Source organism: Acinonyx jubatus, chromosome F2 (genome assembly GCF_027475565.1).
Source record: "Acinonyx jubatus isolate Ajub_Pintada_27869175 chromosome F2, VMU_Ajub_asm_v1.0, whole genome shotgun sequence".
Taxonomy (NCBI): domain Eukaryota; kingdom Metazoa; phylum Chordata; class Mammalia; order Carnivora; family Felidae; genus Acinonyx; species Acinonyx jubatus.
In genome coordinates this window covers 75954979-75967312 of record NC_069394.1, presented here as the reverse complement: position 1 = coordinate 75967312, position 12334 = coordinate 75954979, and the positions used below count along the sequence as shown (strand labels likewise).

Below are 12334 nucleotides of genomic sequence, written 5' to 3'. Positions count from 1 at the left end.
AGACTAAGCAGCTAAGCTAACCCCAGGGAGAGCTGAGTAGTAAAATGGACCCTGCTGATTTCAGTTGGTCTGTTTTTCGAACTTCATGGGGTAGATTCTTTGGGGTTTATTTAAGTTTATTTATGTACCTTGAGGGAGAGACAGAGCATGAGCAGGGGAGAAGCAGAGAGAGAGGGAGACAGAGTCCCAAGCAGGCTCCACGCTGTTAGCCCGAGGCAGGGCTTGAAATTCACAAGTCGTGAGATCATGACCTGAGGTGAAGTCAAGAGTCTGAGCCACCCAGGTGCCCCCCAGACGCCCCCCAGATGCCCCCATGGTACAGATTCTTGAATGAAAGAGACATCCCATGGGGTTTAACCCCACTCAAAGCCAAACACCTTCAGAAATAGCCCCTTTCAGGTCCCAGAAGCCCGGAGCCCATCACACCAGAGTTGCATCTCCCTCCAACGCGTGTAAGGACTTTTCCCCTTCACTTGAATCCTTCTAGTTCTTCAGAAGTTAGGCACCGTCTGAGAGGGTCCTGGGTCCTAGCTCCCTCCACTGCCCCCACCCTGCGGTGAGCACCCAACCTGAAGAACACACATTTGCAGAACCTGCGGGAGGCTGACACTCAGCCCTGCGCCACGTATCGAGCGCGCCCTGGGTGTGCTTGCCCCGCGTGTCAGGATCGAGGTGTAGACTATACGACTAAAGGTGGTATCTTTGAAAACCCATCCTGCATCCAGGGCAAAATAATGTTAGAAAAAAGCTTTTCCAGACTGCGGAAACTTAAAAGGCAGGAAGACCAAAAGAAGGGTAAAAATCAGGAGCAAATTCTGCTAAGTACTCAGAAATGTTACTGCAGAGAGCAAGGAAACGAGAGTCTCTCTTAAGGCTGCAGCACAGAGAATGTTCCTGGAGTATCACCGCCGTTCTTTTCATGCATCTCAGCGCCACTGTCTGTGGGAGCTCAGTGAGCAGTGGAAGTTAAATGACCAGAAGTGGCTCCTGAGGAAGGGAGCTTTGTTCCAGTCACTTGAACAGGCTCGAAAAAATTATCAGGGAAGGCAGGTTTAGGGCATGACAGGAAAGAAGGCACAATTGGTGAGTGTGCCGGTGTGGTTGGTGCAAAAGGGGTCTCACGCTTGTTTGTAGTCCAAACCTATGGCCTGGTAGGGTTGGTGTACTTGGAATTCCTAAAGCGATAAAATACCGGAAATAGTTCTCCGCCTTCTCCTCCCACCCCGTTTCGACTTCATTAGTAGCTTCTTCAGTGTGAAGGCAGAGAAAAGGCAAAACTCAAATCGGTTACTTCTGCAACATAGGATAACAAAAGCGTCACAGGAATGATGGAGTTGTTAGTCGCGAGGACGAGTGTCCTGTGCTGGGTCCGCCCCATTCCCGCTGTGGCACAAGTGCCCAGACTAATAAGTTCTTGCATCCATTGACATTATGATCCCGGAAAACGAATGGAAAATTCTAGAGGTGGCTACACACTGTATCATCTCGTTTATATGATATTCTGAAAAATGCAAAACTGTAGGTAAGTAAAGCTACCTCTTTTTAAACTTCGAAGAAGATTACCCCAAAATCTCAATATATTCAGAAGTCGTAAAGTCAGGCTACATTTTCTAATCAGTGCAAAAAATATACAGACGCTAGTGACAGGCTAGTCAAGAAACTAAAAATAAACTTGTTAAATGTTTTTAATGTTTATTTTTGAGAGAGAGACAGAGTGGGACACAGTGTGAGCAGGGGAGGGGCAGAGAAAGAGGGAGACAGAATCCCAAGCAGGCTCCAAGCCCTGAGCTGTCAGCACAGAGCCCAACACAGGGCTCGATCTCACCACGAGATCATGACCTGAGCCAATGTCAGACGCGTAACCGACTGAGCCACCCAGGCGCCCCTCAGAAGTTTATTTTTAAGGGGGACCTGGGTGGCTCAGTCGGTTACGCGTCTGACTTCGGCTCAGGTCGTGATCTGACAGTTTGTGAGTTCGAGCCCCACATCGGGCTCTGTGCTGATGGCTCAGAGCCTGGAACCTGCTTCGGATTCTGTGTCTCCCTCTCTCTCTGCCCCTGCCCCACTGGTACTCTGTCTCTCTCTCTCAAAAATAAACATTTAAAAAAAATTTTTTTACATAAACTTCTAAAAACCTTGGATAAAAAAAATCTGAGCTGAAATTAGATTTGAGCTCTTTAGAATTCAACAGCAGTGCCACACATCAAAACTCATGGCTATGATCAAAGCAGTAATTGGATAAAAATGTGTAGCCCAAAATGCATTAATTAGAAAACAGCAATGACTGAAAATAAATGAACTACGAATTTAGTGCCAGAGGTGAGGAGAAAACTGACAAAATAGTTTTCAAGCAAGTAGGTAAATAAAGAATAGTAGAAATGAAAACAGAAATTAAGGACATTTACTGTGATAAAAATAAAAGTTCTTTTACCAGCAAAAAACAGGTTTATGCGAGAATAGCAGAAAATTGCAATGCAGGACAGGCAAGCATAGGCTAGTCCATAGGCTAGTCCAACAAAGGAGAATAATGTTATTTTATGGAGGAGGAAGTTGGGGGAGGGGTTGTTTTGAAAATACACACATTTGAGAAAAGCAAGAGTTCATGGTGATGATGGTTTCCCATTGGCTGAGTTGCTGGGGTCGTCAGTTTCTTGTAGGAGATGCAATGTGTATCTTTTCCTGTTGTGGCCTGTAATTGAGGATTCTTTCCTGTTAAGAGTCTTCTGTTGGGGTCTGTAATTGGCAGTTCTTGCTGTAATTGACACTGAGCCATAAGGGGTGAGAGCTCCCCCTTCTGGTCCCCTGACTCGATTTTAGTGAGGTTTCCCTTTAGTAATTTTCAGGTGTGATCTACAGAGGGGTACTTGCCCAGAGGGAACATACTTCAAGAGCCAAGGTTTGTGATAGAAAAAGGAACTCAGAGGCTGTGTAGATGGATTTGGGACTGGGGTTGCCTTCATGGGACTTAGTCCTCTCAAGTTTCCTTGTATATTGGTTTAACTCTTTAAGGGCCTGAACTGTCCCCCGATGGTAGGATCATTTTCTACGAATTGCTCAGGATGGTTTTGAATTTATGTCCCTTAAGGTGCTTGGTTCTCCTTCACTGGGATCTTGTCTATGAATCTGTATCCTTGCCCATGATTTTTTTTTTATGTTTGTTTTTTTTTGAGAGAGAGAGAGAGAGGGAGAGAGAAGGGCAGGGTATGAGCAAGGGAGGGGCAGAAAGAGGGAGACCCAGAATCTGAAGCAGGCTCCAGGCTCTGAGCTGTCAGCACAGAGCCCAACGTGCCCAACGAACCCACAAGCAGTGAGATCATGACCTGAGCCAAAGTCGGATGCTCAACCGACTGAGCCACCCAGGCACCCCAACCGTTGTCCATGATTCTAACAAGAGCTCGGGTCTTAGGCCTTAGAGATAAGATTGTTTTCATATAATGCTTGATGTGTCATCATATTCCCAACATGCAGTTCAAGAAATGGCTGTTCTCAGAGGTTGGAAACTATAATGGAAATAAGCAGCTATTAATGGAATCCAACCACCAGGCTTAAGTTTACCAGAAAATAAGAAATAACCTTCCTGAGCTAATTATGGGTAGGTTAAAATTTTTTTCTAAGATACGTCTTTTTATCCCAAATTACTGAAAGACTGTGGTCAACATTAAGAGTTTGCCTTGGATTTTACTTGAACTTTGAAGGAATTCTCTTCAATGCCAGGTTCCTGGGAATTTGGAAAAGCCATGTTTGAGTAGGATTATCCTTTGGTTAAGATCTAAATGTTTAATAAATTACCAACCCGTGTTATTCCCATTTCCTCGGGCTGAGGAAATGCCATAAATGATAGGATAAAGCATCTGAGGCCACCGACATTGGTCTTGCACTCATAGAACAACTCAGGCAAAGGCAGCCAGCTACTGGGGCATTATGCCTGTGCTATGCTTGAGTCTCCCAAACAGACACTGAAATGATGCCCAGCAGTCTATACCAGGCACCTACCAAAAGAAGAAGACAGTAGCCATGATGAAGAAGCTCTGATTCCATGTTAGTTGGGAAGAACAAATGGAAACGAAATGTGTACAGAGTTCTGCCACAGATACGATGAAGGCAAAGGAAAAAAGATCCATGAAGCTAGTTTGGCCGATCAGACCGTATGTCATCATATGAAAGACTGGCTGAGCTAATTCATACCCATGGTTTATTTTAAAAATCTTGTAAATAGGTCGAATCCATTTAATTCATGTGTTTGATGCTCAAAGAAAGAAGCTGAAGAAGAACAGAAGTCAGAGAAGAAATTGCAAACATAATCTACCAGCCACTCTTACAAGATTACAGTAATTTTACAGGCAAACTGCAAATCGTCAGGACGAAAATAATTTCCTAATAAAGATAGATAGATAGATAGATAGATAGATAGATAGATAGATAGACAGATTTTTTAAAATCCCTTATAAAATGTTAACCTAATCCATTCCAGCAGTATAATATAAGAGTAACCATCTTTTAGACCCAAGAAGAGTTAGTAAGGGAAGGGTGATTCAAAATTAAGAAATTCATTAATTTAATTTACTTCATCAACTATTCAGAGGAGGAAATTCATATTCTTAATAGATTCATATTCTCAATAGATTTGTAACTGTGATAGAATTCAACATTTTAAATTTGAAGAATAAATTATTAAAGAAAATTTTCAAGCCTACTGAAATGTAGAGAGGAAGGTACAACACAGTCCACGTGTTAATGACACAACTTCAACAATTATCAACATGTTGCTGATCCTTAATATTCAGATTTTATTAGCATTGTTTGCTTTTTCTCACACTCTCCTGTTCCACCAACGCTCAGCAGGGCATAAATCGTCAAGGCTAACTGCTCCCTCCACCCAACACTCCAGTGTCTAGTAATCGAGTGAAAACCATTCATCTAGGATTTCATCATTCATCATCAACTATTCATCTAGAAATTTTGGAGCTAAGAGGGGATAGGTCATTTGTAGATTTTATAGGAATAGCATATATTTCTTGTTTATCCAAAGCTTTAAGTGATTCAAGATGTCAAAATTACTGAACCACATGTAAGGTTTCCAAGAAACCATACAAGAGCTCCTAACGTTAGATGGAGGAAAAATTAAATAGATTATGAGACCAAGTTGAAGCTGGTCTCATAGATGAATTGAAATGTGGAACACTGAGAAAAGAAAGGAATTATAAGTTAGGAAAATGGTTAACAACCATGACTAGTCCAATAGAAATACTAAACATAATCATCAAGTATTATTCAATGTGGAAGAACAAACTAGAAACATGTTCCAACTGAACCCCATGCTGTAAATTTTAATATCATCTCAGCAACATACACTTCTCATGTTGTCTGATGAAAGACTTCCATGTTCAAAAGAAGACAATGTCTTGGGGCACCTGGGTGGCTCCATCGGGTAACGTCCGACTTCGGCTCAGGTCATGATCTCACAGCTCGTGAGTTCAAGCCCCATGTCAGGCTCTGTGCTAACAGCTCAGCACCTCGAGTCTGCCTCTGATCTGTGTCTCCCTCTCTCTGCCCCACCCCCGCTCACACTCTGTCTCTCTCTCTCAAAAACAAAATAATAAACATTAAAAAAATTTTTTAAAAGAAGACAATGTCATATATATATATATGACATATATATATATGACATATATATATATATATGACATATATATATATATGACAAAAGTCCAGCAGTAGGTACATGGATAAGCAAATTGTGTACCTCTAGTCAATGGAATACTGCTCAGAAATTTTTACAAAAGGAATGAATGATTGATACACATAACCCATCGCAGAATAGTTATGCTGATTGAAAGAAGCCGGACAAAAAATATTCCATTTGTATAAAATTGTTTGAAAATGCAAATTGGCATATGGTGGGAGAAAGGTGAGTGATGGTCAGGAGCAGGAGAGAGGGGCCAGAGGGAGGGACGCACACAGGGTGTGAGGAAGGTTGCAGTTGATAATGTGGTCTGGATTGTGGCGGCGGTTTCACAGGCATGTACATGCCAAAACTTACAATTCTATCCCTTAAACATGTGCAGACTGTATGTCTGTTACACCTCAATAAAGCTGTTTTCAAAAACGTGTAACAGACATCGATGACATTTGCCTTTGATTTCTAAAGACTGTATTTAGCCATGAGCAACCAGATGATGTTCTCTCACTGTTTGCTCACTAAATCGTTAAAAATCTTCCTGAGATTTAACAAATGAGGCATGTACAAACAAATGAAACATGTTAACTAATAAGATAGGCAGGCACAACTTATGTTGTACTATGTAAATGATAGAAGGAAGTTTGCTTCAATCCTTGAAGTTATCTTCTCCCGGAAACCCCCAGCACACATGACACATGTGGGCAAAGGGCTGTCATTAAAGAAGACAAAGGTGGGGCGCCTGGAGGGCTCAGTCGGTTCAGCGTCCGACTTTGGCTCAGGTCATGATCTCACGGTTCCTGGGTTCGAGCCCCGCATCAGGCTCTTGCTGACAGCTCAGAGCCTGGAGACTGCTTCGGACTCTGTGTCTCCCGCTCTCTCTGTGTCTCCCCGGCTCATGCTCTGTCTCTCGCTCTCTCTCTCTCTTTCTCTCTCAAAACTAAATAATAAAACATTTTTAAAAATTAAAGAAGACAAAGTTACCTAATAATACTGCTACTTTCAATATTTATGGAACCTCCTGGCCAGTGAAATAAGACCAAGGAGAAGAAAGATGCTTGTACTTGGAAAGGTATAGAAAGTAAACAGGCAAGTGTGACTATTTATAGACAGTATAATCATCCAACTAGGAAACCCAAGAGAATCAGTAGAAAGAATTCATAAGAATACTAGAATTCATAAGAGAATTCAGCAGGAAGGCAGGTATAGAACACTTAGCCTTCCTATGCACCAAAATAACTATTTAGAAGCTTACTGTTTGCAACAGCAGCAAAAACTAATCTATAACATACTCAAAATAAACCTGTCAAAAATATGCACGACTTATTGGAGGAAAGCCTTTAAAATATACAGAAGACGGGCTCTAAATGAACAAATATATCCGGTACTGATTGGGGAGACCCAGTGTTGGCAAAGATGTTGGAAACATAGTCCCTTGAAACCTACTGACATTACCACGTCATAATCCTTTCGTCTTCTGGGAAGCTATTGGGAATTTTTTTTTTTTTTTTTTAATGAGGCAAGTTGCATCAGTATCTCTTAGAAAATAACAATTACCACGGCGCCTGGGTGGCTCAGTCGGTGGACCGACCAACTCTTGATCTCAGCTCAGGTCTCGATTTCAGGGTTGTGAGTTCAAGCCCCCCCAAGTTGGGCTCTGCACTGGGCATGAAGCCTACTTTACAGCAGATGTCATTTCCCATAAATCTATCTATAAGTTCAGTGTGGTCCTGATTAAAACCCCAACATGGTATTTCTGGACTTTGAAAAGCTGATTCCAAAATTCAACTGGATGAAAAAAGACCTGAATAGCCAGAAACAATTTTTTGTAATTCATGAAGAGAACTTCACCTCCCCAGTGTAAAAACATACACTGAAACTATAATAATTAAGACAAAGTTCAATAGAATATAAGGTCACAGTAGGAAGAGATAAATCTAGTGTTGAAGTAGAGTAACACATGCAGAATTTAATCCCAAAGGCCTCTTTAAGGTTCTTTAATGTAGCTTTGGTATTTTTTTGCTTCTTACTTCACCAACAAATGAATGATAGTATCACACGCAAAAGCGCACCCAGCAATTTCTCATTCTTCCGCCGCTTTTTTGCGTGTGTCCTTCAACCACTCTTGTGGTCCTCGGGAAGAGGAGAGGTTGAGGGGCATAGACGTCGCCTACAGTGGCCTGATCTCCACTGAGGTGGGCCAAGGAGACCGTCCCCGCAGATGCCAGGATAGGTCAGAGCAGGCCACAGGCCACAGCCCTCCCTTGCTTCCTGGGAATAGTTGCCCAACACTCACTAGCAGGCAGAGGCCGACGGCTTTGCGCAGCATACCCAAGGCGGGTAGCTTCTTCAAGGTTTCGCAGCTAGTTAAGACTTGACTGTCTTGTCAGTGGGGTGTCGGGACTTGTGGCCTCCCTCTTGGGACAATTCCTCCTCCTGCCTGGGTAGCATGCCTGACATCTCGGCCTGGCTTCCTCCCACGTCCGTGTTCTGGCCTCGTGGGCATCCGGAGCTCAGCTGTCGGCTGTGGCTGCGCCCCTGTGGTTCAGCCCGGAGGGACCGCCCAGGCTGAGAAACGCCCTCCTCGTGGACCCCGCCGCCACGTGGTCACGTAGGTGCTGTGAGTGTTCGTCTGACGCCCCCCACTGACCCGGGGGCCTTAGGGCGGGGACCCTCCACTCATCAGTCTCTTCACAGAGCTTGGCAGGTGCTAGACATGCGTGAATGCTGGCGATACTCACGGATTAAAAGCAGCAGGTTTGGCCAGAACTGGCGGAGATGACGTGGGGAGAGACACAGTGCATCTTTTCGGCGGTCCACACAGCGGACTCCCTGGCCTTGGGTGGCGGTAACCGCCCCCTCCCCTTCTCCTTGCGCTGTTGCAGCCCGTGGGATCCGAGCGGACGGAGGTGCGGAAACGGCAGATGCCCGCGGCCCAGGAGACCACCGGCCCCGCGCCGGGCCAGCACGGAGCGGGGAGCCGCGGCTCCAACGCCTGCTGCTTCTGCTGGTGCTGCTGCTGTAGCTGTTCCTGGTAAGCCCTGGGCCGCTGTCGTCACTACGCCGACCGGGAGGGGGCGCTCCTGAGTAGTGCCAGCTTGCGATTCCTTCTAGACAGCACTGCGTGCCTGCCGCTGATACGGGATCTCTGAAGGACGACACGCACACACGCCCAGACGCACACACAGAGACACACACACACAGACACACAGGGACACAGAGACAGACACACATATACACACAGAGACACAGACACACAGACACAGGGACACAGACACACACACAGGGACACAGAGACAGACACACATATACACACAGGGACAGAGACACACACACAGAGACACAGACACACATATACACACAGGGACACAGACACACACACACAGAGACACAGACACACACATATATACACATACACACATACACATACACACACAAAGACACAGACACACACATATACACACAGACACGCACATATATACCCACAGGGACACATACACATACTCACATATACACACATACACATACACACACAGAGATACATAGACACATTCACACATGCACATACATGTACACATGCACACACAGAGACACGTACACACCCCTATACACATATAGACACATACAGAGACACATATATACACACAGATACATAGATATATACACATACACACATACACATAGACACATGTGCACACACATACACACAGAGACACATACACACATATATACATATACATACACACAGAGACACAGACGCACACACAGACACACAGGGACACATACGCATGCACACAGAGACACAGAGACACACACAGACACATACACACACACAGACGCACGTACGTACACACAGAGACACAGACAGACACACAGGGACACAGACACACACACACAGAGACACATACACACACGTATACACAGAGACACGCACATGTATACACATACACACACATATATACACACAGGGACACATACATACACACAGGGACACACATGCATATACATACATACATACATACACACAGAGATACATATATACACATACACACATATATACACACATAAACACAGAGACACATACACACACACATGCACTCATATACACACATAGACAGACACATACATACACATATATACACATACACAGAGACATGCACACACACAGAGACACATATATACATATGCACACACATACACATATATATACACACAGAGACACATACACACACATACACACACTCGTAGAGACACACACATATGCATACACATACACACAGAGATACACATACAGACACATATACACATACACATATGCACATACATACATACACAGACATATACACACATATATACACAGACACACATATATACACATACACAGAGACACATGCACACTCACACATACACAGAGACATAAACACATGCACATGTGCACATACATGCATACATGTATGCACATACATGCATACACACATACACATACACATATATACACAGAGACACATATACAAATACACATGCACATACATATACACATACATGTATACACATACACACAGAGAGACACATATATGCAGAGACATGCACATGCATACACATATGCATACGTGTACACACATACATGCACGTGCGCACACAGAGACATGTACACACATACATGCATATAAACATACACGCACATACACAGAGACAGACACATCCACACACAGAGCCACACACACATACACACACATATGCACATATACACATACATACACACATGCACACATATGCATACACACACACACACACACACACACACACACACTAAGGGGCCATGTATCCTAGCTTTTAAGGGACTTTCTATTCAAATCCCTGAAATCAGTTTAGTGTGTTAAACAACTAAAGAATAATCTAAGGCGGTTGGTGATAAAATATTACTTTGGGGGCAAAAACAGTAACTAGATGGGTAGAAAGGAATGAACTCAGGCACTCTACTTGGTAATAAAGGCTTGGTAGAAGTGTTCGAAGTCACGGTGGGTCTAAAAGGTTAAGTAGAGAGAGCATGGATTTTTATCTTCTGCTTCTCTTTTATCAACTTCAATTTTCAATAAAGAGAAATGTCAAAGTCTATGCTTAACAGAGAGAAAAACGTAAAAACACAAGATAACTTACTGGTACAGGAAGATACACAGCGTTTGCTTAAAAAGAGAGAGACACAACTTGAATATAAAATATCCTTGACCATTTGAGTCCCTGTTAAAGTTCTGGAGAAGTGTATACAATTTACACCTAGAAATCGTAGGAACTTTAGGTGGCATTTCTGAAATCGTGACTATGAAAAGTGCTTATTGCCCACCAAATGTGTGCCTGACTTTAGGCAATTAAAATTATTGGAAATTAAGTTATTGTAAATTTATGTTGAGCCAAGACCTCACTCCCCAGTGGAGAAGACGACCAGGTGACAGTGTAGCTGATCGAGAACAGTGACAGGACCGTTATAATTGGGGTAAAGCCAGTGGAGGCTGAAATTAAATGTCCAGGAGAGTTTGATCTCTTGCTTGATTTGGGCCGGCGTTAACTTCCAGGAAGTTCCGATCTGGTAGATGGGAGCCGGCAACACGACACTCCAAGGACTGATGGAACCATGGTGGTGGGTGGTTGGTCTATACAGCAGGTGGGAATATGGGGGAGATGGGGCTGGCAGGAGCCAAGCGGTCTGGCTTGGTCAAGGCAAGGCTTCAGCCCCAAGGGGCGTCTAAAGGACTCGGCTGGAAACCGGAGGAGAAGCACGGGTGGCACACCCTCCACACGTGGGTATCCAGGGAGGATACCCGCCAATGGTGAAGGGACTACGTTGAGGCCCCACCTTCCAGCCTTCACTCTGCTAATCAGTTTCAGTGAGCTAATTAAAGCTGATTGTGCGAGAGACGTGCAGGGATATCCTGGTGTGGCTGAGACCCCCATTTACCCCGTCACCCCTCCCTTCTCTGCTGCTTTAGAGGGACACGGAAGGCTGAGACCATGGCCTGAACAGTGTATGGGACTGATGGAGTAGACACAGCGGGTGGCCACAGGTCCCAGAGTAGGCTTCTACTGGCACCGGCCACGGCAAATAAATCATAAAGCCGTACATAGGCATCATCGCCCTAGCCAACACTTCCATAGCACATATTGTGTGTGTATTTAACAGACAACGGAGCAATGAGAAACAGTGTTGAATTGTTCAGTTGTGCACCTGAAACTGATACAACACTGTATGTTAATTATAACTTTGACTAAAATAATATAAGACAGCAGTGTCTTCAAAGAATGGAAGAAAAGTAATGAAAAAGTCAAACTATGATTCAGGAGTGTGGATAACATAAGACATTTTCAGACATACAAAGGCCTAGAGAGCTAACTACCTTCAGACCTTCCCTAAAAGAAATAAGGAAGAATATACTTCAGGAAGAAAAAGTGAACCCAGAGGGTAGTCATGGGAAACAAGTAACAATGATGGACACAAGACTGATCAAATATAGCTATAAAATGTCATATTTAATTGTGTGTTAAAAAGTGTCAGTACAGGGGCACCTGGGTGGCTCAGTCGGCTAAGTGTCTGACTCTTGATTTCAGTTCAAGTCATGATCTTGTAGTTCGTGAGTTCGAGCCCCACACTGGGTTCTGCACTGA

General features: G+C 43.9%; 1 protein-coding gene across 3 annotated transcripts in view; it reads left to right on the top strand.

The window, feature by feature from the left end:
* Nucleotides 1-12334, top strand: part of RGS20 (regulator of G protein signaling 20) — an 84697-nt gene that overhangs the window by 55937 nt on the left and 16426 nt on the right. For all 3 annotated transcript variants that reach the window (XM_027042863.2, XM_053208693.1, XM_027042864.2), the window contains one exon: nt 8563-8711. In XM_027042863.2, coding sequence (XP_026898664.1) covers nt 8563-8711 — 149 coding nt within the window. The remainder of the gene's footprint in view (nt 1-8562; nt 8712-12334) is intronic.